We start from the raw sequence: 26,580 nt of genomic DNA on the forward strand, positions 1-26,580 counted from the left end.
TCCATTGCATTGACTTTGTCAATGCCTTTGAGGATGTTGAATCCTTTTATCACCTTTCCTTGTAGATTTCTCTATTGAAGACCAAAAGCTTAGCTTTTCATTCCTGTAAGGAATATATTTGCTTTTTCAACGACAGATTCCAATATTCCAATATTAATATTACAATAAGTAATATTGTTTTTTTTTGCAAAATGGGGACCAAAACTAAACACAAGATTTTTATTTATTCAAAATAAAGTATGAATTGTAAGTTGTTACTGTGAGTTATTGTTATTTTATGTCAACCATCCTTGATTTCTGTTCTATGCTTTTAGCAATATATCCTTACATTCTATTAACCTTTTTTAATGATTCTCCACATTGTCTAGAAGAAAGGGTTACGGTATCAACACGAACAATTGTCTTTTTCATACTCATTCATCGAGCTCAGTGTTTTGTATTTATCATTATATTTTTGCCACTTGCCTGCAATACTCTGCCCTCATCGATATTTGACACTCATTATTTTTAGCATGATATCAAGAAGGATGGAAACGAAAGTAGTGAGTTTAATGACACATACTTTTTTGCCTTTGCGTTGATTTAAATCTCCATATTTGTTCTGCATGAGGTTGAATCCAGAACATCAACTCTTCTTTTATACGTAAGTTGTAACAATATTTTGAAACTGGATTTTTAGTCGATATGTGTGCAATTAGAAAATATAATAGACCTTTTATTAATTCAGTATCAAACTGAAGTCTGTTCATTCCACAGATAATCTCCCTTTCCCCCTGTAGTTAAATATTTCAAAGTTTTCAAAGTCAAGGTGTAATTGGATCTAATGCTGGAAAGAATCCTAGACCTGTAATTCTAAACAGATCATGTTTCTAAACAAAATGAGTAATTTAGAATCATTGCCTGTTTGTGACCATAAATCAAAAGCCTTAACAAGTTTCAAGCTCGGGTTCAATTCGCTGTAACATGAGAAAAGATCTGGAATGTGTACAATGAAATCAGTGTCCGTGTCAATTAAGTCATTCGCCGTCCACCAACTTAATCTTTTTGTTCCTTACAGCACAATTTAATTGGACTTGTGTAAATATTTTAAATAATATTACTGGAATTATTTGCCTATCCTGATGTTTTATAGTGGTTTTGTTTGAGGTAAATGCTGAGGTTTGCTGAAATGAAATTTTAGTTGAAGATTGTCTGCATTATGTACAGTAGTTCAAGCAGATAGCTGCAAGGCGGAGCGGTGGCTCTGTGGCTAAGGATCTGCACCTGTTGCTGGAAAGTTGCTGGTTCAAATCCCACAGCTGGCAGAGGAATCCTACTCTGTTGGGCTCCTGAGCAAGACCCTTAACCCACACTGCTCCAGGGGCGCTGTACAATGGCTGACCCTGTGCTCTGACCCCAAACTTTCTCTCTGTCTGTGTGTCTCATGGAGAGCAAGCTGGGTTATGTGAAAAGACAAATTCCTAATGCAAGAAATTGCATAGGGTTAATAAAGTGATGTTATGTTATTATCAGCATGTATAGGCTGTAAAGTAATACTGTATGCTGTATCATGAACAGTAATCATACGTAAGAGGCATTAAAATGCAACAGAGAAATATTTGAACACATATGTTGTTACTCTCAGTCAGTTGAATATACAGTTGTCTAGATATTCAGTGACTGATCCAAAAAGATGCGTTGTGAAGGTATGGTTTGGAATATAGGTCTCTGTATGATCCATAGACACCCATATTTGGTGAACAAACTTTTTTTTCATACTGTACATACAGTAAGAATAAGATGAAAGGATTTAGCTCATTTTAAATAAAAAATAACATTTTTAACATGATTGCTTTAATTTGGTCACATTTTCAACCATGAGAAGTTACACTTGTTGCTAGATGGATGTCTTAATTATATATAGTAGAAGGGACTCCAACATTTTTGGATTGAAGTCCCATTTACAGTATTAAGAGACTTCATGTTAAACATAAAATCCGGCTGAAATATTGTAATTAGAAATAATAATGCTGCTAATTGGTAACTTAGTGGCTTGAAAGCTAGAATTGGTTCCACATACAGGTTTTCTCGAGCTGCTCTGGTTTCTACTGGGGATCTGCTGACTAGATTAACAGGATAGTTAAAAAATGACTTTGTAAAATTTAATCAGTCTGGTTCAGTCTGTTAGACTTTTTGCTGTCATCTAAAATAATAATGTACAATTGAGACGACAGCCTAAGGAATCCAGATGTTCTATTTTTCCTTTCAGAAACTGGATAATAAATGCATAGAAGCTGGTGTTACAAGATTTGCCTCACAGAAATAGATGTCTTGTTTGCTTTTGACACAATGTCTTTAATATACTGCATAAATACTAAGGTTGTTAAGCAATGATCATTATTTTGCAGTGGGCTGTTGAATTCTTTGGATTGAAATAGCTAATTTATTCTGTTTGTTAGACAACAGAGGTGCCATGACATCAATTAAAATGGAAGTGTGTTGTGCATTTTATGCCCTTAAATCCAAACTTGATTTCAATTGAGGACTGAGCTTTGCTTATCCGTAAGTAAAGTACATAAGAGCTCAAAGAGAAGCCTTTTCATAAGACGTAATCTGACAACATGATAGTGGGGCAGCAGCCTTAGGAATTTAGTAAGATTGGGTCTGTATATCCTGCAGTGATAGGGGATCAATTTGATTGATCTTCTAAACTCGTCACCCAAGGCTGATTATGCTGCTATGGTTTCGCTTGATAACAAGTACTCATTGTCTGGCCTTCAGATGAGCTGATGCACCTGAGCCAGCAGGATATGTAACATGGAGCTAGCTAAGAGGAAACTTGGCAGAGAGGTCCAAGAACCCAGAAGTAAGAATGCACCCTTTCTATATGTATTTTCCATTAACACAGTAGTTTCGATATGGACACTGCATTGTACAGGTCGCGTTAAATGCCTACTTCTCTGGAATCCTAAAGGCCATTTCCTCTACAGGATTTAGAGGCTGGATAGGGCCGTTGCACATGAGTATTTGTGAAACAGATATCTGTGTTGCTATAGGCGATCTTCAGAAAATATATACCCTTTTATACCCCTTTCATTCCACGAAAGGGTCAAGGTTGCGATACATGCTGTGGATGTTGTGGAAATGTTTTCCATTTCCTGGTTATCCAAAATGATCTGACTCTCTAATTAAAAGTAAAAAAAAAAAAGAAAAAAACTGATACTGCATGTTAACTTTAGCTTTGGTGGCCTACTAGAGACGACTGGAGGTTTTATCTGCAATTTAAACGTCTGTGGAGATGATCAATTTGAAGACATTCATTGTTCTTTAACCTCTAAAGTGGGAGAGTTAAGATTTTCTACTATAAGCCCCAAATAGCCTACTCTGTCAAACATTTTTGTCAAAGTAACATCTCAAAGGTGACCATCAACAAATGCTCCTTTTCCTATGCGCCATCCCTATTTCTTAAATGTACAGCCTTGGAAGTCATAGTTGTTAATTCACAACTACAATTAAAATATTAGTGCTTTTCATTTAGACAACAAGGGAAACAGTCATATTAGAACAACATTCACAGCATAATAAAGGATAATAAAGGATTAAAGAATACCTGAAATGACAACATTGGTTAGATGTGACCCTTTGTAGTTCAGTCATGTCAATGTACAGTAATCTCTTATCTATTTAAAATGAGAGAAAATTGCTACTGTAAGTTGTCTTGCAAACTATTTTAATTTGGGAAAAAATACACTGCAGGATGCCTCATATTGGGTTCCAAAACATTTGCTTCATCATCTTTGTATCAAGCTATTTTTAATATCAATTCTAAAAATGTCAAACTTTGTATTACTTGTTGTAGCTGTGATTGTAGAAGTAGTGGTATCTACAGATAAGTACCGGCAGCAATGCCCTTGTTTTGAAATGTTTTATTTAGTTCTGAAGAGGGGGGGTTGTGTGTATTGCCGGTTTAACAGAACTATTGCTGAAATTTAAATTTGTCACCAATAATGGATCCATCTTTTGGATAAGACGTTAAACTGAGGCCCTGACTCTCAGTGGTCATTAAAGATCCCCAGGCATTTCTCGATAAGAGTGGGGAGTTATCCCGGTGTCCGGGCCAAATTTCCCTCTTCCGCCTTTACCGTGGCCTCCAGATTGTCCCCATGTATGATGGGCTTGCACTTGCCCTGCGATGGACTGGCGTCCCCTCCAGGGTGTACCCTGCCTTGCACTCGTTGCTTGCTGGGTAGGCTCCAGCTTCCCGCGACACCGTATGGTATAAAGGGGTTTGGCAAATGACATGACGTGACATGACCAATAATGGATTTGGTGCAGATGACTAAACTAAACTGGTACTAAACTAAAGATAGAAGTGGGCAGTTATACTGTCTTGTCTCAATATTCATGAGTTAATATGTGTACTATTTGTTCTGTTATTGACAGTTTATTCTATTACTTATTCTTAATTTTTTAAAGTTTTAGCCTATATATTAGAACTGTTGCAAAAGGTATTGTAATTTCTGTTTATGGCTATCCCCTTCTGATTATATTTATTGTAGATAATCAGACCCCTACTTGGCTTTAAGCTGCCAAGAGATTGCGCCCGTTTTAGTACCAGTCAATTCAGGTTTAATGTGTATTCCAGCAGTTTCTTGGATTGTGCACAAAGTATTTTTCATTCTACTATATTAACATACAAAGCAACAGATAAAAAGCCAATGAAAACCTAGTCTAGTAATTTTTTGCAAGCTTTAGTAGTAAGGTCTAAATCAGTAACTTGTCTCCCTCACACATACAGTACATGATCAATATACACTTTAATTTCCAGCAATTCACAAAAAAAATACAACAAGCTTGACATTTTCACTCTGGTTTGTATTGAATTAATTTGTTCTTCATGAAATTGATTGTCTTCCCCCTTAAAAATTACGACCTCAAATTTTAATATTGTAAAATATACAAATATTATTTTGCAGTGGAGCCCAGAACCTCCACTTTTTCGTGCAGATTATAACACACTACAGAATTCCATTAACTCCAATCCTTTATTGTGGTAATGTACAGTAAAAATGACAAGGTGACCAGTTATATTTAAAATTAAAGTGTTAGATGGTAATTCAGTCTTAGATTGAATAAGTCCTTTGTTTCTCTTAAAACTTCTTAACCCTAAACTAATCTTTTGTATTATCCAGTGTTTTGGTCACAGTTGAGGTGTCCCAGACATTGCTTTAAGAAAACCAAATGAGCATACAGGTATGTGTTTAAGATACTGCCTGTAGACTTTTCAGTGTTCAGTTCTTAAACATCCTGCCTTTGAATTAAAAACGGTAGATGAACAGGTGCTATCGAACAGTGTCCTCATTTTAAAAGTTAAAAATGTTTTGATAGGCCTTCATGTCTATCCACATCCACCATTCCTTAAAAATAATGGAACGTGAAAAGACTGCCGATGGAGAGATGTCATGGAGGGTTGAATTAAAAGAGGCAAATAAAGTGGCATCTTAACCTTTGACATAAAATACGTCAATATCACAGTGGATTGCAGATTTAGCAGAGACACTGGGTAATATATAATTAACCCAGAAATGATAGTCTTACATTTCACAGGGCAACAATCAGGGCCTGTCTCCTTTAGAAGCAATTGCTTATGTTATGTGAGACGTTTATCCAAACTCATTAGTGACTATTCATTAAACAATGAACAGTCTCCGTACATGACTATATTAATGTCTGCATAAAACGAGCATGTCATCAACAGATACTCATTAACCTGATCTAAATACAGTAGGAATGCCAGAGCTTTATTTGCTCAAGTGAATGGATTTGATGCGGTTTTGTACTGTCAAACTTAAAACTTATTTTACAGAATACACCTTAGACTGTATTGTGTGCTGTTCTAAATGCCATAGAATATTGGGTTTGATTAATACTTTCATAATCATGGCTCTTTCTAAAGAAGTTCTTATGTTTGAATAGAAACACAATTGTACAATCAAATGGATTGTATGAATATTGTCAATAATGTATTTAAAACTGTAAAGCTCAACTTTTGGACATACATACACACAAGCATAACATTTAAAATACAGCATTAATGTGCATAATGGTTTCTCCGAGTTATTGTAGGTCCATTTTACCAAAGTTTAAGTCGAGCAATTTGAAATGCAACTGAAGAAGCTGCATAACAGACACTAAGAAAACATTAAATGTGCTTTCTGCAAAAAATATAGAAATGACTGAAGAAAACAAAAGCAGTATTCAGAATCACACTTAAAGAACTGGATGTTTCAGAAAATAGCAAATGGCTTTAATGCACAAATCCACTTGCTGTTTGGATTCATTTCACTTGGTGCTATTTCACCTTTAGTCAACATCTTTAGGGGAAGCTGGATGAAACTCAAAATCAGACTTGATTCTGGGAGTCTTAGCCTCCATTGTGTAAGACATGAGAGAGCCTCAGTGGGGCGTGTTTCTAAGATGCTTTTTCCCTCTATTGCTAAAACATGGTCTTCTCATTTCACAAGAAGGATGGCTGTGCCCTCAGCTGGCCGCTCAGCTAAAATGTTTAACTCAAACCCTGGTCCTGACTTGCAATTAATAATACGTCTGCATCACAGTTGTCTGGAGTGTGTCATAAACTCGGACAAGAAAAGACATGAAATGTGATTTGGAGTCAAAGACACAAAAGCTTATAAAAATGAGAGCTGATGGAGCAACTTAAAATACATTTTCTTTCTTAAAATTTTCTTAGAAGTAAATACAGTATGTAGTCAGTTATTCTAGCTCAATATAAAACACCCTTCCTTATAAGTTCCCCCAGAACAGCCTTTTTGTTTTATTGTATTTTAATTAAAGTAAGCTGGGGGAGCCACTTTGGTCCTAGGGGCTGGGGTTATCACTCAAGCCCTGCCCCTTCTGGAGAAAGGGAGCTGAAAGGGTATAAAACATTTGGAGATACCCAGTCAGGCACAGGGAAGTCAAGTCAAAAGCTTGTGTGTTACCTGCCCTTTCTTTGTTCCTGTGATATCTGTCTTCACTGAAAAGATGTTGTGCCGGTAAGTGAACAAAGCAGAATCTCTAAATAGTGTGTTATCTGTTACCAGATGAAAATGTATATGCCCTTTGGCTTTCCAAGCACACACAGTAAATTTAAGTGGAGAAAAGGGATTATATTTCTGTTTTATTCAGTCACATGTTGGTATAGGTGAGACTTTTTTAGGGATTTTTTAGGGGGGGTTGCCTGTATGTGTTTTTCAAATGCTTTGGGCATCTTAAGATCATGTATTTCAAAATTTGTGATCCAACACTTCAAATCAGAGGTCTTTATGTGGGACATTGCTCTTATGTTCAGTACAAAGTTTAGATTTTTCATATGAGGGCAGATTGTTGTTGTTTAAATCTGCATTTTCACTTTTCACTACATGTGTTTATTTCCCTACGGGATTAATAAATTCTTATCTATCTTATATCAATATATCACAAAAAAACAATTTTAGTTGTTTTATGCTAGTTTCCAAGAAATGTGACAAGAAATTTCTTTTTATGTTTTCATGCAGTTGGACACAGTAAATAGTTTGAATAATTTAACCAATTTTTAATTTAAATTCGTTTCTAAATTGCACGAATTATGCATATGCTGCATCTTTCCACATTGATGTCTATTTTTGTATGAATAAATGAATAAAGCATTCTTTAAAATAAATAACTTTTTGTAAACAGTGTATCCATTGTGCCAAGAGACATTTAAATCCACAATTAACTGCAGTAATTAAGAAGAGAAGCAGAATTAGAACTACGTCTCACAATTTCATGTTAATGTAAAACACACATCAGAACACACACCTTTGTAGTGTGGTTGTATAGCATGGATGTCATCAATAGAAGATTTTCAAATGTCCCAAAATTATATATTGATTCTTACTTAGATTTGAATAGTTCTTATTCTGATTTTGAAACGATTGTCACATGTCCAAAACACCTTCCATTCATAAATTGAGTTGGAATATAATTAGATTGCTTTAACAGACTTTTACTGCTTTTTTAGTTTCTGTGAACCAAGGATGTTTCCTAGAATTATAATTTCTTAAATTTATTTTTCTATGGTTATTCTAAATTATTAACTAAATTATTGTGTTAACTTCTGTTCTTTATTCCACTCTGCATTACATATTTTTGCAGTGTTATATAGTTATATAATATATGTTATATAATTGACTTATTTGAGCACTAGTTCCATTTGATCATCAAAAAAGCATCAGTGAAATATAAGAATAAACTTTTTCTCATAGAAGGGATATCTATGTATGCAAAAGTACTTTCAAAAACCATCAAACTAGACTTATTATTTTAATGATAATTTAGTTTGTTATTTTAATAATAACATAAATAATTGTATTGATCTAAATAACTACGTATTTAAGATATTACCTTGTTAGTAATGACCGAATGTCCTACTGTGCTACTGTCCTACTGGTTGAATTTTAATTCTATTTTGTGGTGATCTTTAATTCAGATCACTACAAAATAGATACTAGGACACAATAATGGCTTTTAAATGAGTAAAAGTGATAGGAGAATATTGGTTATAGTGGCATACATACTCCTTTTGCTCTACCTAATGCTACTACTAGTAAATTTATACTATGTTTTTGTTTATAATTTAAATTATATTTCCTACTTCTGGGTAAGGCAAAATTTCATCCAGTTAAATATTAGAGACATGTGTAACACTTCACAATTCGCAAACAGAAGGACTTTGGAGATGTCACTTATATTTTTCCCTTGCAAAATGGATGTTTCATTATCTTTTTTTATTTCTGCACTGTTCTTTGTAGAAATCTTTTAATATGTTCTTCTCTGCTAATACTTGCGGCTGTGGTTGCAACTGCTCCTGTAGAAGGTAAGCCATTGTTCCAATGTTCCAAACCATTTATTTATCATAAAATACCAGTCAATGTCCTCTCTGCAGACCCTGCCGTTATACCTGCTGTTAAACCTGCTGTTATATCTTGAGTGAGGTACCATAGTTATGTCAGTCCACAAAGCTGTATAGGAGTGAGCAGTGACCATTGCTGGTGGGTTATACCTGCGATGGGCCAGTGTCCTTCTGGGGGGGATGTCTTGTGCTCTGGATACTGATACTCTGAGCTCTGACCTCATGAAACACTGTGGCTCTAGTATGCACTCTTACCTTTTACTGAACAACTGTTAATCTCCCAAATCGATCTGTGGTATAAAGCAAAATGTAAGTAAAATTTAACGTTAGTCACTGAATGCTTTTCTTTGTGCCTAAAGAGCAGCAACACAATTAAAATGAATCAGTCAATAGAGATCAGAGGTTCAGAGGATTAACTGCATAGAAATCATGTGTTGCTGCCTTGTGTCGAATCTTTTCTGAAGAACAGATATTAAGCACATGACAAATCCAAATCAGACACTGGTGCTAAAATTAATATAAATGCCCTGTATTCTTAAAAATAATGCTAAGGAATAATTGCTCATCTTTTTGGCACCGATGCCTTGTTTATAGAAAAAGAGACCGAAGAAGTTGAAATCGAAGAGGTAGAAGAAACTGAGGCACTTTCAGAGGAAGAGGAAGGTATGATATTCTGAAGAAAAACAAAGCATCATCCTGTAAACAAACTGTGCATTTCCCAAAGGGATCGATTTCAAGCACACTTTTGCAAGGCCTCTGAGTGGTAGTGTTATACACACGTTAACAAATGTCTGGCATATTTTCAATCAGGGCTGTCCAGTCTTTCAATCAGCTCTTCTGATATCAAAACCAGAAATCAACAGGGAAAATCTAACTATAAACAGGCTATAAACTAACACATCTACAGTACATATCCAAATGGCTTCCCAATTGACCTTAAAAATGGGAAATGAAAGCAAATGACTAAACTGAAATATAAAATAAGGATGTTTGAAATTGTACTTAAATTTGATCAATTTAATATTATATTCTCAGCCCTCCAGTTGAACAGACTGATAAAGCAGGCCTCCCAACACCTGTAATAGTCATTTTTCAGAAAGAAGGAAAAATGTGAACAGTTTTTATCAACTGTATCATTTTCCTTTTCTTTTCAGATGATGATGACACCAAAAGTCAGGATATGAATATGGGTGAGAAGTTAATAACTTACCACCACAATGAGTTAGGCGGAGAGCGTTTTGTTATGTGAACGTTCGAACTAGTTGAACAGAATCCTTTTCAAATTGACACCGCCAACTAAAAAAATGTTCATTTACAGAAACAAAATGTTTGAAGTCCATTTAAAAAAAAAATCATAGCTGAAGTACAGAAAGAGGAATAACAAATAATTTAAGTCCTGAACACTTCATGATTACTACGCAATCACTTTCTAAACAACAATTGTCTCCCAATTTGCTGATTCATCTTTGCATCTTCAACCTCCCTTGGCATGGCCTCCTCTTTAGGTCAATGAGCTGTCAAGATACCCCCTTCCATGGCCAAGTGCTTAACCCATCAGCTGAACACGTAAAATGCAAAGAAAACACAAAAGAGCTTAACTCATAAATGCTGGTTTGTTGCTGCCAAATACTGAACAAGTTTCTAGAAAGTTTGTCTTTTTTTATAATTTGATGGCATCTACTTTCATCATTTTTGATTTAGTCATACCAGACATATTTTTGATTGGAAGGTTTGTAACTGCAGAATATATGTACTGTTTGCAGACATCGAACGGGGGTTTATAAGGACATATACTGTAGGTTACAGTATTGTGCAAAATAATACGGTCGTATCTCTAAAGGTCAATCGAAACAGTGTACTGGAAGAAGAGACAGGTTATCTCCTTGGTGTAGGTGGCATTGTGAGGGTTTTAGGATATTATACATTGGGAATCATCCATCTGTTATCAGAAAGCTGCTTGTTCCTGATAAAGGTTGCAACAATTCAGAAAATATCCCAGGAACATAAGGCACAATACAGAATATTGCAGGCCACATATTCAAATAGAGACACAAGATCCTAACAACCACGTCTTTGGGTGAGAACAGGTGTACCAGGAGAAAACCCAAATGCACACAGGAGAACATGAGAGTTCCACACAGACGGTGCTCCAGTCCAGTGTGGTATTGAATTCACAACCCAGAAGCCACACTAACCACCTCTCACATCATGCTGACTTAGATTTAATTCAATTCAGTCTAGAACTTCATTAAATGAGAACATTTTTCTGCTAACTGTGAAATCAGTGAAGTCTGTTTTGGAATCGCTAGTGCAAAGAGATTGACATCATTAGCATTATAGTGTTAGTTAAATTCAATACTCATGTTATCTCATATACGAAAAGCAAAGGAACATCTCTGTTGTTGCATTTCATGCGTTGTGCATAAAATCAATTTTCAAGGCACAATATTCATGCATTGGTTCCAAACAGAAATGTACTGTACTGAAGAAATGGGTGTTTCAGTAGTGCCAGGTACTCACATGAGAACAACCTTAATGAAGAACATATCCAGTATATTTTACATCCTCTCCATAACAATAGCTGTCTTATTAGCAGTCTTCAGTTTTGATTTCTATAGTTTCTATCTATTAATACAGTGAACAAATCTGCAGTGTTTAGAAACAGGTGAGACAAAGCCTACATTAGTTAGTGCTTTTCTTGTGAACTTTGGTACCTACTTCTTTTTTACCCAAATGCTTTGCCATTATTAGTTAGTTGGTTGTATGTGAACCTAGTTGTTGTGGTTTTGTTTTTTAAGGAACTGGAACTCAGAAGACTACCCCTGCATCGAAAGATAAAGGTAAGAGAAAGCTATTCCTGCTCACTCCTATGAAATGAAGTACTGCTATGTATTCTTCTGAACAGGTGTTTAACTAAGATCACTTTATTAGTCATATATAATTTTTTGCATTAGGAATTTGTCTTTTCACTTGCTCTCTATGAGACACACAGGTGGGGAGAGGGAAGCTTGTGGTCAGAGCACAGGGTCAACCATTTATACAGAACCTCTGGAGCAGCTGGGGTTAAGCCTTGCTCAGGTGCCCAATAGAGTAGGTTTCCTCTGCTGGCTGTGGGATTTGAACTGGCAACCTTCCATCCACAGGCATAGATCCTTAACCACAGTGCCACTGCTCCTGAGTTCATAGCTTGCTCAGTGCTGCACAGAGTACATGTGTCCAGAATTTAGGTTTTGCTCAATCTGATCAACTGAAATTTCCCACTTAATGCCACTATTGCTGGGGCCCTGGGTTCAATTCCTGGAGTGCTTTGTGCACAGAGTTTGTATGTTCTCTTTGCGTTTGCATAGGTTTCCTCCAGGTATGCAAAGACTTATGGTAGGTTAATTGGTTTCTGGGAAAATTAGCCCCGGTGTGAGTGGGTGTGTTTCTGTCTGTCTCTGCCCTGTGATGGACTAGAGTCCTGTACCGAGTGTATCCTGTGCTGCACCCAAATAAAGTGGTTTGAAAATGGAGGAATAGAATTCTATTGTTCAAGTAATTTCACATTTCTCTTCTTCATCCCTTGGTTTGGGGTACCAAATTCAAATAAAAAGATTTATAAGAAATCATTTGTCCCCTCTACAGTAAACCTGCTCGATGAATGTATGTAAATGTACTCTCCTCACTATATGTATCACATACTGTTGTGATTTCATGTACTTCATGTGATTTTATGTGACTTTTATCTTTTGCTTGTGTGTTTTGTACTTTTATGGGAGACGCCAAAGATACATTTTCACAGTAGTGGATAATATAGTATCTATCCTTCTCAGGTATTGGGGATATTCTGTTCTGGTATTATCTCAGTGTCATGCCCAGGACGTTTTGAACAACATGTTTAGCGTTTGGTGTACTCTGGTTAGATTTCTTTATTAACCACTAACGAAAGACTTTTTTCTGTACATAGAACATAGAAATTTAAATAAAACATTGAGAATTCCATAAATGAGAAACAACACACTCCTTAGCTCTAACACAGGCTGTGGGTTGCACTGAGGGAGCAAACTGTTCAATGTTTTAATTAAGAGCATTGACAGTTTTGCAGCATTTTTCTTGAAACCTAATGGATAGGCAAACTCTGTACACTTGAAGTACATATCTACTAGACGATGAAACTTGAGAACCCTTCATAGCCATTTCATATTAAAGCTGTGTGCAAGTGAATTGTCAATTAATGGCCTCTGAATGAAACATTGGTCTTGTTCAAGGTACAGGAAGTCAACAGGACAGTTCTGAAACAGATCCTAATGGTAAGTTATACAATTCTCATTTGCCTCCAGATTTCCAATTGAGCAATTTTATAGTACTGTATGTGCAGTCCATCTGCGCTGCCTTGTCAACATGAATACATTTTAATTGAATTAAAAACTGTATAATCCATTCTGCAAAATTAGTTTTTACTTTTTCACCGCATTGCATTGTTGTTTTGCCATCGCCACAGGAAAGAAGCAGAGCAGTGGCAGCGCCACACAGACTGATCCCAACAGTAAGTGTAATTCTAATCATTTTAGCCAAACTACTAATCTTATTTCAAGTAAACACTGTAATTAACTCAAAACACGATAATCATTATTGTCGTACGATTATTTCATTTTATGTAGACATTAATTAAATCTTCACTTTTACGTAGCATCAAGCAGTACCTCTGGAGAGGCAGGAACTAAGGGTGAGTGAAAGTTGACTTTTTCCATCACTAATACTGAAGCATTGGTCTGGCATTCGTCACAATGTCTCTCACAGAGTATTTTATGTAGTATTTATTCTTTCTACACACGTGAATACCAAAATAGCAGTAAACTCATTCTTTATGTTGTCAAATTCTTTCTAGTAAATTCTTTCAATAGTTTGGTCAACTTCTAATGAAGCGAGCTTTTATGAGTAAGGAAGCGAAAGTTCAAGGTTAGAATCTGACCTCTTTCCGAACTTTTAGTTAACTAATAATAATTAGTAATTCCTTACACTTACATAGCACTTTTTCTGGACACTCGGATCAAAGCGCTTTACAGGTAATGGGGACTCCCCTCCACTGCCACCAATGTGCAGCCCCAGCTGGATGAAGTGATACCAGACAAAGTGTGCTAGTGCACTCGCTACTATTAGTGAGGAGGAGAACAGAGTAATGAAGCCAGTTCATAGATGGGGATTATTATGGAGGTCACAGTTGGTAAGGGCCAGGGAGAAATTTGGCCAGGATGCCAGGGTAATACCCAGAGAAACACCCTGGGTATTTTAATAACCACAGAGAGTCAAGACTTTAGTTTTACATTATAGTTTTACAGTATAGTGTCTCCGTCACTGTACTGGGGCTTTAGGACCCACACAGGCCACAGGGAGAGTGCCTTCTACTGGCCCCACTAACACTTCTTCCAGTAGCAACCTTACCTTTCCTAGCAGGTCTCTCCAGCCAGGGTGTGACCAGGCTCACACCTGCTTAGCTTCAGGGTTGCTAGTTGTGAGTTGCAGGGTGATATAACTGTTGGCTAAACTAAACACCATTTCTTGTAAGTGTGGAACACCACTATTTATTCTCTCAGTTGGAGCCCAAATCATTCTTTTTTCGTCTTGTAAAAAGCATGACAGAGACATGTTTGCAATACAGGTAGCAGCGTTGGAGTCCAGACTGACAGGCCCTATGACCTCAGTTCTCACGGTGAGAGGCTTCTTTTCATTGTGTGATTTGTGTTGGCTTGATTCTGAATTGCCCCTTTTCCACTATTTTGTACAATCAGTGATATTTGTCTTATTTTTATTTTAGATATTGGCATCCAGACAGGTTCGAGCACTGAAACAGCCGCAACAGGTGTTTACTCGCTGTTCATTTTAAACTGAAAATAAAATTGGCGAGGATGCAACATTTTAAAAATTCGGCTTGACGTTCCTATAGATTTAAAACTAAAAATGGCAATAAATTCTGGATTCATCATGGATTTCAGCCAAACTTGAAATAATAAGTTATTTGTGCATTTTATTTCTCTATCAGAATTGATTAGGAATTTTGTTCCCATTATCTGAAAAGTGACTTATCTATTTTTGGATTGAATGTTCATATTGAACTTATCTAATTTCTTTCAAAATAATAATATTAGGTAAATCAAAAGCCCCTTCAAAGCAATGCAGTTCAAACTAATTACGTCTGAGACTGAAAGAGATAAGAAAATGTGTACAAGAGGTACATTTTAAAGGTTGTACTTGACAGATCCCTGTCTTCAAGACATTTAGCAAACACAACATGCAGGCATTTCAATGGATCTAACAATGCAAGTAAATGATTGGAAAGTTCATAATATGTGCATGGTTCTAACATATCAGCTGACAAAGTGCAGTGGTTAGCATTGCTGCTTTGCAGCACTGGGACCCTGGATTCAATTCCTGGGGTGCTATCTGTGAGGAGTTTGTATGTTCTCATTGCGTTCATGTGGATTTTCACCTGGTGCCCCGGTTTCCTCCCCCAATTCAAAAGCATACTGGTAGGTTAATTGGCTTCTGCGAAAATTGCCCCTGGTGTGACTGTGTGCGGTCCTGAGTTTTCATCTGTCTACCCTGCAATGGACTGGCATCCTGTCCAGGGTGTACCCTGCCTTGGGCCCCTTGCTTGCTGGGACAGGCTCCAGCTCCACCCCGACACTGAGTTGGAAGAAGTGGAGGATCGATGGCTCTAACACATTGCTAGTGTAACGGTTCTTGGGGTTTCCGCCCTTGCCCCTCCAGCCCTGGCAGCTCGTCCCTCACTGCCTGGGCACGAACCCAGGTCTCCGGCGTCACGCAAGAGGGAACTAGCCAGCTGAGCTAAAGGAGAACTCCCGCAGCCCGGGCGGCTGAGATCCCTGTTATATGCAGGGGCGTATTCATTACACTAGGGAGGAAGTCAGGAAGGAGAAACTGTTCTATAGATCTTCAACATTGCTTAGGCTTAGAAGGCTTAGTAGGATAAACAGAAAGACCAGCTTGGTCACATTATTATACAAAGCACCTTACTGGACAAAAGAGAAAACAGGTAACACTGATTCGAGAGAAAAAGATTTTGAATGTCTGTGGCATTCAGGACTGAATTGTCTGGAGGGCTGTAGTTTGCTTAAAAAACATGTATGCTGAATCCAAGTGTTTTATACATTTTACAGGTGAACAAGGAAGCTCAAGCTCACAAGCACACTCCACAGGTAAAGCAACTCTTCCGTGTGAAACAGGGTTTGTTCAGTCCTTGAACCCATTAGATACGTCCCATAAAGTCAGCTTCTGTTCTCCCATGGTCAACGGCCACATTTTTGGTGCAGCAGAATTCACTGCTGCTTGCAAAAGGTGCTGTATGGCTCTTACCCCAAAATGCACTTTTTCAACAAACATTTAGTTTTATAGACATATTTAACATGCTAACATGCTCGCAAAATCAAGCTGAACATCCCCATCTTCATATACATCTTTATAATGATCTCCAAATGAGTGAGATTGATGTTATGGGTGGTAATATAATAAACTAAAATAATTGAATATTTTGAAATCTGGGGAATTGGTTGATTATGAAAAAGATGTATTTTTTCGTGTATTTTCATTTGGTTTTAGAAAAAGAGCAGGTACTTCACAGTGTAGCCTTCTGGAACCTATTCTGAGAAGAATGTTGATATCTCCTTGGGTTTCTACCTATTACCTAAGAGAACGTGTGAAAATATGGGTGCGAAATATGAAAATTGTTTTTTACATTTCCCACAGTCTGTATACTGTTGAATTTTGTTGAGACTAGATCTGAAAACATTGTTTTATTCCCGCCATTAAAATTTGAAACCCAGTAATTTCAAAATGAATGTATTCTGTGCATTTTGTGCTGAGAAATCAGCTCCAGATACCACTGAAGCTTTGACATTATTTTTAATTAAACAAAGCCACTAAACTCAAGAAGGGGCATCTGAAATATTCATTTCAAATATTTAGAAACATTCTGCAGGGTTTCAGAGTTTTGCGGTCAGTGCAAAGTGGTAAGATCGGAGTTCTGCTGGAAGTGTGTCCAAATAAATGTGAAAGGGTATGTAGTATTTCGCAGGTCATTAACAATATCATTATTGTAGGTTCTGGAGGTCAACAAGGGAACACTGCAGATACCATCATTGATGGAGATCCCACAGGTACGGTAATAAGGAATTGAGCCTTACTGCATTCTGTAAAACTGAGAAGGTCACTGTTTTCTCACTGTACTCTGACACGCTCCAAGTTCTTAGTTCAGTTGGCACTTAGTTAAACTACATTTTGTGCCGTTCCTTTTGAGCTTACTTGAACACACAATAGTTTGATGAAAAATAATCTAAAATACAAAAGATGGGAAGCAGACAGAAGAAAATGAATCTTTCTAGAAAATAGACTACTTTATCCGCCACAAATCAATTATCTCACTAGAATCCTGTTGCTTAAAGCATAAAAATCTATTTCTAAACTTTTTTTTTTCAGTTACAGATCAGCAAAGCAGTTCTCAGGTAGATGCAAATGGTAAGTTATGAACAATGTTGTGCTTGACTTTGCATTTTGATTTGGCAGGAAAGTGGCATTTTGGGCAGAAAAATGGCCTTAGAATGAGTTAAAAATAATAACTTATTTAAATGTAAATTTTCAACATTTTAAATATTTTTATGTCACTTTGCTGAAAAATGTCAAATTTCAGGAAACGTCACACATTTAGAAGCAGCACTCATTGATATTTCTGGGAATTAACACCTTAACCTGCAGAAAATGAGAAGCTAATGTGAATTAAATAATCATTTTCTTTTTCTTTGTCACGGAGGTTAACATTTTCAATGCTTTAAGTAGCTTTCCCTAGTAGCAATATACGAACAATAGCTAACAATTAACACTTTTATAAAGTGCTGTGTTGGGAATTTAAAGTGTTCATTTAAGACACATAAATAATGCAAAACATCTATTATCCATTTTCTAACCTCGACATCCAATTTATGGTCTGGGAGGGAGCCAGAGCCTATCCCTGCAAGCAAAAGGCAAAAGGCAGGATACACCCTGGACAGGACACATCCATCACAGAAAGAAGCACACTCACACCAGGGTCAATTTTCCCAGGAGCCAGTTAACCTGCCAGTATGTTTTTGGATTGTGGGAGGAAACCAGAGTACCTGGAGGAAACCCACGCAAACACGGAGAGAACATACAAACTCTACACAGATAGTTTCCCAGATGTGGAATTGAATCCTGGGACAGAGAACTACAAGGCAGTAATTAGAAAAGTAACAAGGCATTAACCACCGAGTTATCATGCTGCCCACAATGCAAAACAAATTACTCTAAATATAAATTCATACTACTAAAATGAATCACTAGAATTGCAGGTAGGTTAACAGCATCCAAACAAAATTCCTCAGCAGCATTTTGACTTATACTGCATGTATCATTCTGATCACTTTCATGTTACCCAGGAATACAAGTTCTGAATTCCAATTTCGTTCTGCTTGGATGATGTCTGAAAAAATTGGAGCTAGTTTTGAAGTTGTTTGGCTACAGGGTGTTCAACGACAAACAGTTTGAATTCTCTGAATAAAATGGTACATAGCCAATTTGATTTATACAGAAACTTATTTCCATATTTTAATTGTACGATCACTAAAATTTATAATCTAACAAATTTAGAAATTGGCCAAACAATCTTTGAATGGTAGCAGATTTGTGGCTGGTTGAACAAGAGAGCAAAATTAAATGGTAGCTAAATAGCCTCTCAGAAACCCCACTTACTGCCATATATAAAATTAATGATACCTAACAGGAATGTAGATAATTGGCCAGCATACAGTGATTTATAAGAATACACTTGCAATGTATCAACCAAAATTTCATGACTCACTGTGACAATAAAAAAGATTTATTAACCCGTTAGGAGTAAATAAATCTGAAGCATTGTTAAAATCTTTTAATTAAATTAATACACCATCACCAATTGTCCACCATCTTGGTTGCCACTGGGCCTTACTTTCAGCAGATGCAATTACACAAATGTTGCAATTTTTTCACATTTCAAAATTTGTCCATATATCCACCAAGTTTGAACTTCATCAGTTACATGTTTGCCCGGGGCCAGTTAGACACTTGGAAAGAAAAAAATAAACTTTTTTTGGGGTTCTGAGATTTGGACACCCAATAATAATGAAAGATTATTTTTCTTTTATTGAAGGTGCTGGAAGTGTCTTTGGCACAAGTTTACAGATAGAGCAACCAGGTAAATTTCCTTTTTCTGAAAAAAAAAAATATGACCAGGGCTTTGAAAATTATCATAATTTTATTTAATGCAATCTCTGAAATGTGATATCTGTATAATACCTGGTTGTCCTAAGGTAAGAAAAATTCAATTTAACTATGTTATAAAACAAAAAATAAATTAAATAATACTGTCAATGTTGTGTTTTAGAATATAACTAGAAAATATGTTTTCTTCCATTAGGTTCAGAAGCACATTCTGACTCTCGAACAGAGTTTAATGGTAAGTAAATCATTTGAATATTTGGCACATTACATAGAAGTTACTTTTCTGAAGTTCAGGAGGGATAACAATGACAAGTCAATCTCACACACCTCTATCTAATCAACATCCTCACCAGCTATATACAGTAACTGAACCTGTTAATACTACCTCATGTTTCAATCCGTTTGAACGGGGTTCGAGTCTCCTTGTGCTGTGGCCAGGAGGCTATCCATTCAAACTTCGAGTCAAACTTCTCTTACCAAGTTTCTTCCAAACATTCACAAAGTATTCAATCCTCCCAAGCTGCTGTCCCTAGTGAAGTGCTGATGTATCAAACTTTGGATCCTACTTATTAAAATTCATAATTTTAAAATGATTTACCAGGTTTGTTTTATATAGCCTTAATAACTAAGATTTTTTTATTAGCCCTTCCTCATAAAGAGTTATACATTTCTAGTTATACATTTTACTGAATTATAAAATTTATAGATTTATAAAGAGTTTGTTTCACTCTCAGGAAACGGGAATAAGCTTATGGCTGGATCTTACACTGGAACTACAGGTAAGTCAGGGGCCTGAGCAAACAACTCTTTACAGAAATGTGTTTTCTAAAACCCCCAGCAATATTTGGGGTGCCAAAGTGTCATTTTTATTTTACACTTTTTCAAAGGGTCTGTCTTTGTTCTTCGGACTGCTTGTGGGGCCCTAAATCTTAACCACTCATCTCCTCTCAGAGTGAATTCTGCATTGTTCTCTTCCCTTTTGGCAACACAAAGCTGATGGTAGTAGCTAGAACTCTTTGATAGTCACCAGATACTAGAGCATTCACTTCATTGCTCCCTGCTGCTCCCTCTTCCCTCCATTTTAATCAGCAGGCACTGGAGAATTAAACTCAATTAACTCTACTTCACTCATTTCTCAATCTTCACTTTACACAAGTTGACACTACAGCACTGAAAGAAGCTTATCCTTTAACGCCCAGGTCTTCATAACAGCTTTTCTCTCTTACTGTTTCCCAAGCACCAGATCTTACATAACACAGCCACTGTATTTAACAGCCGATCCTGTTTGGCCAGGGCCGCCGCTGCTCTATAAATAAAAGGTTGTATCCCTGACACAGCAGCAGTGGGTTTGTTGTTTTCTCATCTCACATTCCCTGAGACGTTCAATCTGTCTGCTGATGTTAAGACACAGGACGTATTCCGGAGTCAACCTGTGTGCCGAGCTATGCCCAGTTCCTCAATGTCCTCATGCTTAGAGTCAGCCCTGGTTCAGCTAGCTCACCTTTTCCTCAGCAACATACTTCTTCCTCATTGTGCCTGGCAAGCTACCTATGAAACAGCCTCCTTGTCCAGCTCCTGCGACCCTTCACAATATAGCTTATGCTGTATTTAATTAAGCATACCTAGCCCACAATCCCCCACAGCCCTAGTCATTTTAAATCATCCCTCCACTTGGGATCTAAAAATCCAAACTAAAGTCTAAATAAAGCCTGAAGCCCTTTCCCTTCTATTTCTAGCCCAGTGCGCCAGCAACCATATCACCCTCCAGCTCACAACTGGCAACCCACTGAAGCTAAGCAGGTGTGCCCTGATCAGTACCTGGATGGGAGACCTCCTGGGAAAACTAAGGTTGCTGCTGGAAGAGGTGTTAGTGGGGCCAGCAGGGGGTGTTCACCCTGCAGTCTGTGTTGGTCCTAATGCCCCAGTCTAATGATGGGGCCACTATACTGTAAAACAAAAAAGGTGCCATCCTTTGGATGAGGCATAAACCAAGGTCCCGACTCTCTGTGGTTGTTTCTCGAAAAGAGTAGGGGTGTAAACCTGGCGTCCTGGCCAAATTTTCCATTGGCTTTACCAATCTTGGCCTCCTATTAATCCCCATCTATGAACTGGCTTAATTACTCTGTTCTCCTCCCCACTAATAGCTTAAAAGTGATGAGCATTCAGGCGCACTATGGCTGGTCACATCATCCAGGTGGATGCTGCACATTGGCGGTGGTGGAGGGAAGTCTCCATTACCTGTAAAGTGCTTTGAGTGGAGTGTCCAGAAAAGCACTATATAAATCTAAAAAATTATTAATTATTATTATTACATGAAGAGCCCACTAGCACCTTTCCCACACATGGAATTTCACTCCATCTGAGTATTAATGACTCATCCAGAGCAGCTGTGTCGCATTCAACAGGTTAATTACTAGATGGCCAAGTTGGTTCAAGGCCCCACTAATGACCTTGCATTTTGAGCCAAGATGGTGGCTTTTCACAAACCCACTTCACATGTTGATTATTATCATAGCACCGAGGAGAAGTATGTATTCATCGTATGTATTATGACTCATACCTTGTGTGTTCACAATAGGAGCAGACCATCAGCAAAACATTCCTTCTGAGACCCATTCTGCAGGTATGGTCATCTAACTTACTTTGGTAACATTCATCCAAAACTTATCACCAACACAAAATATAAAAGTAGAATTCTTATTTAATTTTTTGACTCCCTATGCAACAGTGCAAACACGGATGTAACTTTTTTTGTCAAAAAGCTGTAGACTATATTGAGCCGGTATTGCACTTTTCTTTCTCAGACTACCCAGATCAAACTGCTGCAAGTGCCCAAGCAGACTTGACAGGTTAGTAAAATACAAAGATGGTGAAACTGTGGTGAGGATTGCTGCCTTACAGCACTGGTGACCTAGGGTCAATACCTGAGGGGCTATTTGTGTAGAGCTTGTATGTTCTCCCTGTGTTCATATGGAATTCTCCCAGGTGCTCCCACAGTCCAAAGACATACTTGTAGGCTGATTGGCTTCTGGGAAAATTGGCCCTGGTTTGTCTGTGTCTGTGTGTGCCCTGCAATGGACTGGCGTCCTGTCCAGGGTATATCTTCCCTTGTGCCTTTGCCGGAGGCTCAGGCTCCCCACCGACCCTGTATTGGGAAAATCGAATTGATACTGGATAGATGGAAAAAACACATTTATTTATATCATAAATAATGTATAAATCTACATAATGAACAATTGTTTTGTTCTTTATGATAATTTGTACAATACTTGCACTATTACAACCATTTGTAGAAAAACATTAAAAATAAAAGACATATTGCCTTTGCATCTGTCATCATTTACGGGTGAAGCACAGGGAGGTCAAATGTGAAACAGCTCCAAGTCAGTCACACCTGATTGTATTCTGAAATGACATTTAAATAGAAGATGATTTCTGCTGCAGGGAAGCAGATATGAACATTCAGTCCTAACAAATCTAGATTAATGAATCAATCTGCATTTCAAATGAGTAATCCTGTCTTTATGAGTCTCTGTTCCTTTCTCTATTCCTGTCTTTATTTAAATCCAGCCAATATTAATATTATGACATTGCATCTCCCTGAAATACTGAAATATTTATTTTTAAACAGGAAACGCATCAAGTGCCGAGGTTCTTACAGAGTCAACAGCCAGTGGTAAGTAAAACTCAAAGCTTTGTTTCATCAGACTTTAATAACCTGTCTGAGAAACTGGGACTGCAGTTCCCCCTTTAAGCCACATAAATAAAAAACTACAGTATAATTTGCAAAAATAAATTAATCATGGTGAAGTACAGTATTTCATTATTGATTATGATAATTATCATTATTAATTAAGTTATTTCTGATATTAGGAGCTATAGATCCTACCAACACCGGCTCCCAGACGGACATCACAGGTGTGTTCCTTTGCTTTGTTTCGATTAATTTTTCTCTTAAGACTAATATGCCCACGTTTGTATATGTTGATTAACATGAAGCAAAAAATAATTGTCTAAAACACTAAATCTAAAAAACATGTAATTTGGGATTTCATTCCTCTGGTTGAACCTGAGAGAACTATCTGTAATGTACCTATGTTCTGGTGGTTGTATATTAAGGATTAACTTTCAGAACTATTTTATTTTTTATTTTAGTATATTTTAATTTAAGAATATCCAGCTTGCTCCAGCTTGTACAGATGTATCTTTTTTAAGACAAATGATGAAATGCACACACTGCATGGTTAATTCCGAACTCCCCCAGTTCTTTCCAAAGATATAGCAGTAAATCATCAGCATAGGAATAGTGAGGTCTATTTAGTAAGAGTGAATGAAAAAATAAGGAGCTGAGTGGTCTCCTACTTTACTTTCCTAGATTTTCCTAGATTTTCTCAAAGAGGTCTCACTGTTTCATTTTCCAGTTGTAGATTTAAAGGTATTGCAAATATATATTCAAGGTACTACTGTATATTGAGTATGTATATTTCTGTATTATATTTTTGCATGATTTGTTTTATTTCAGATACAGGTCATCAGCTTAGCACTAGTTTCAGCACAGATTCTACAGGTCTGTGTGAATAATAATAAAACTTAAGATATTTCTATTTGAAAAATGTAAATATACAGTATAACAAATTAGAAGCTCTTTTTTCCCCTGTACATTCACCAGATTCAACTAGCTCACAGATGAATCAAAGAGGTGAGTACTTTTAATCAACGTAATTGAAACAATTTACCTCCTTTTTTTATTTTTGTTTATTTTAACATCACTTTTATTTGATGAGACATTCAGATGTTTTTCTTAAAGAAAACTTCTTCAGAAACAACCATATAGACGTATCTAGGGCTTCCAAAGTGAAACCGCCTTTGTGTTTGAAAAGGAAGAAGTGGAGGTTAATTTAATGCTGAAGAATAAAAAGAAAGATTCCTCCATTTGTTTCTTTGCTGCCTGTCCGCACTGACACAGTTCTCCACTCAACCTGTGCATTTCTAGTACAATGGAACAAGGTCCAAATTCAACAAAAGCAAAGACGCATTAGCTGAGTCTTAAAAATGCATAGTAAATGCTGCATTGGTGTTTAACAAATCCAAAAAAGTGAACTTTGTTCATTACAGTAAAAGTGATGTAAATTTGAAGAAAAGAAATACAATCATTAATTTTGCCTTGATCTCAGTCGAATATTTTAATAATATGGTAGTGCAATAAGACTGCTGTCAATATCCTAACAGAGCACTGTAGGAATGATTAGTGTTAGTGTATTAATGATACAGTTACTGTAAGTTCGAGTTTAGCTTAGTTCTGAGAAGAAGGTATAAAATCTTCTTGAGTATGCCTGCCTTTTTTCCAAAATCAATCAAATTTCCACTTTAAACCTTCTGTACTTTTCCCCGAAAATAATCCTATTAATAAAAACAGGCATAGGATTGTGTTTCTCTATAATGTCTGTTTCTGTTTTGGCTCCAGGAGACCATCACAATAGTAGCTCTCAACAAGACAGAACAGGTACTGTCACACTAACCCACAATAGAAGGTGCAGTGAGCGCTTATGGCTTTTCTGAAATGTCAAGCCTGAGGTCCCTCTCATATATTATTAATGCTACCCCTCCATGAGACTGTTTTCAGACCTGTAACAAAATAAATCTCTTCAGGATCACAGAAGATATTCACTCCAGTACATGTAATGAGACCCTCCTAAATGCTTCAGTGAAAGACAAGTAGCTTGTAGCAGAGTTCCCTAACCTGCAAATTAAATCAACGGTCATGAAGGCAGTCAGAAGGATATCATTTTAAACCAACTGGATAATCTTTTAGTTTTGCCACAAGAATTGGCAAAAAACAAAACTGTTGTGCGTTGGTCAAAATACATTTAACAAGAAGAGTCGCAATTTTTAGCTTGTCACTTTCTTTCACAAGTCATCAAAAGTTGCAGAAACCATATCTGCATGTCCCGCTTTGTAATATATTTTTCAAGCCTAAAGAACATTGTGTTGTTTGCAACAACCTTACATTCATTAATTTCAGTTCAGTTTCAGTTCAGTTTATTATTTGTCATATGCACAAGTTCAATGAAATGGTTATTTGCATGTATGCTCCAAGACATTAAGGAAACATCAAATATAAACACAGATCAGCAGCAGCAACAACAGCAAAGTTAAATAACATACTGTAGAGTACAACTTAAATAAAAGTCAGCACAAGCAAAAAAAACCATCAGAATACAAATAGACTAAAAGCTTGCAGGGAGAAGCTAATTTCTTGTTTTTACAGGGGATCCTTCTTCAAGCAGTTCACCAACAGATCCCTTGGGTCAGTATTTCATTGCATAGCGTTCCCCAATCAAATGTTAAGGGAACGTCACCAGTGACAGCTTTGTAAGACCTTGAAAGATTCTGAAGATGTTTCTTGTAGTTGTCAACATCCTATTGAAAGAATCAGCACAACCTGATGTTAGCCAGTTTCATTTTGTTTTTAAACTGTGCATCCATTTTAGGGTTTCCATTTTAACCTAATTAAAAACTGAAATGAAAAACAGCTCCTCGTTACATTTTAGTTCTATGTAAGAAACCAGACAGAGCTTAGAGATAAGCTCACCCACAGGCTGTGCCTTTTATTATTTCTACATGTGCTCCATGTAATTTATTTAAAGCCTGGAGACAGGAGTCACAGATTGTGAAGAAATGAATTGATTGATTGTTCTTACTTAAAAATGTCAAAATACATCTAAAGCAGCAATCTTCTGCACGGTTTTGTTTATACTTGCAGGAGAACTGGCAGGAAGTACCACACAACCAGAGACATCAGGTTGACCAAATGTTTTTTTTTTTCTGTTGAAATAATATTCTTACAAAAATCCTTGAATATCAAGATTTAGATCATTTATATCATTGTACAGTAGCAGCAATAGCAATTCCTTGCATTTATATAGCAAATGTCACCCCAAAGGATCCTAAAGTATTTGACATATACTGTAGGAGAGTGCCCACTTTTTCCACCAGTCAGGTGCAGCCCTGGGTGATGTCTGATAGCCTCACTAGACAACAGATCAGGCAGAGGAGTGAAAACGTACTTCACCCACTGAATTAATAAGGAAAATTGGGTAGCTAGGTCTGTAAACCCAGAGTGAAAGCTAAGCTACTTCCCTAGTAGGGTACTATAGGGTGCTCTTACAAGGATCTTGGTTTAATGTCTCATCAGAGGGACAGTATGTCCTAGAGCACAATGTCTCTGGCCATCATTGGTTTGGGGCATACTGCTTCAGAGGGAAGAGTGCCTCGTACTGCGAGGCCAGCAGGGGGCACTCACCCTGCAGTCTGTGTGGGTCCTAATGCCCCAGTATGGTGATGGGGACTCTACTGTAAATGGCACCGTCCTTTCGGATGAGACGTAAAACCAAGGTCTT

At 37.0% G+C, this 26,580-nt stretch overlaps 1 protein-coding gene across 13 annotated transcripts in view; it reads left to right on the plus strand.

Moving 5' to 3' along the window:
- The first annotated feature begins 6,961 nt into the window (after nucleotides 1-6,961).
- The window catches only part of LOC148651461 (uncharacterized), a 33,564-nt gene continuing 13,945 nt past the window's right edge, over nucleotides 6,962-26,580 (plus strand). For 5 of the 13 annotated variants that reach the window (XM_088601752.1, XM_088601753.1, XM_088601761.1 and 2 more), the window contains exons 1-25: nucleotides 6,962-7,034; nucleotides 8,814-8,878; nucleotides 9,509-9,577; nucleotides 10,069-10,104; nucleotides 11,713-11,754; nucleotides 13,162-13,203; nucleotides 13,395-13,439; nucleotides 13,584-13,619; nucleotides 14,553-14,603; nucleotides 14,709-14,753; nucleotides 16,072-16,110; nucleotides 17,011-17,067; nucleotides 17,387-17,425; nucleotides 19,110-19,154; nucleotides 19,377-19,415; nucleotides 19,915-19,959; nucleotides 21,759-21,803; nucleotides 21,985-22,029; nucleotides 22,812-22,856; nucleotides 23,054-23,098; nucleotides 23,703-23,747; nucleotides 23,850-23,879; nucleotides 24,645-24,683; nucleotides 25,449-25,487; nucleotides 25,944-25,982. In XM_088601752.1, coding sequence (XP_088457878.1) covers nucleotides 7,024-7,034; nucleotides 8,814-8,878; nucleotides 9,509-9,577; nucleotides 10,069-10,104; nucleotides 11,713-11,754; nucleotides 13,162-13,203; nucleotides 13,395-13,439; nucleotides 13,584-13,619; nucleotides 14,553-14,603; nucleotides 14,709-14,753; nucleotides 16,072-16,110; nucleotides 17,011-17,067; nucleotides 17,387-17,425; nucleotides 19,110-19,154; nucleotides 19,377-19,415; nucleotides 19,915-19,959; nucleotides 21,759-21,803; nucleotides 21,985-22,029; nucleotides 22,812-22,856; nucleotides 23,054-23,098; nucleotides 23,703-23,747; nucleotides 23,850-23,879; nucleotides 24,645-24,683; nucleotides 25,449-25,487; nucleotides 25,944-25,982 — 1,078 coding nt within the window. In that variant the 5' untranslated portion in view covers nucleotides 6,962-7,023. The remainder of the gene's footprint in view (nucleotides 7,035-8,813; nucleotides 8,879-9,508; nucleotides 9,578-10,068; nucleotides 10,105-11,712; nucleotides 11,755-13,161; nucleotides 13,204-13,394; nucleotides 13,440-13,583; nucleotides 13,620-14,552; nucleotides 14,604-14,708; nucleotides 14,754-16,071; nucleotides 16,111-17,010; nucleotides 17,068-17,386; nucleotides 17,426-19,109; nucleotides 19,155-19,376; nucleotides 19,416-19,914; nucleotides 19,960-21,758; nucleotides 21,804-21,984; nucleotides 22,030-22,811; nucleotides 22,857-23,053; nucleotides 23,099-23,702; nucleotides 23,748-23,849; nucleotides 23,880-24,644; nucleotides 24,684-25,448; nucleotides 25,488-25,943; nucleotides 25,983-26,580) is intronic. The other 8 variants (XM_088601755.1, XM_088601757.1, XM_088601756.1 and 5 more) reach the window with 8 other exon arrangements.

Source organism: Lepisosteus platostomus, chromosome 12 (assembly GCF_059453375.1).
Source record: "Lepisosteus platostomus isolate fLepPlt1 chromosome 12, fLepPlt1.hap1, whole genome shotgun sequence".
In the NCBI taxonomy this organism is placed as follows: domain Eukaryota; kingdom Metazoa; phylum Chordata; class Actinopteri; order Semionotiformes; family Lepisosteidae; genus Lepisosteus; species Lepisosteus platostomus.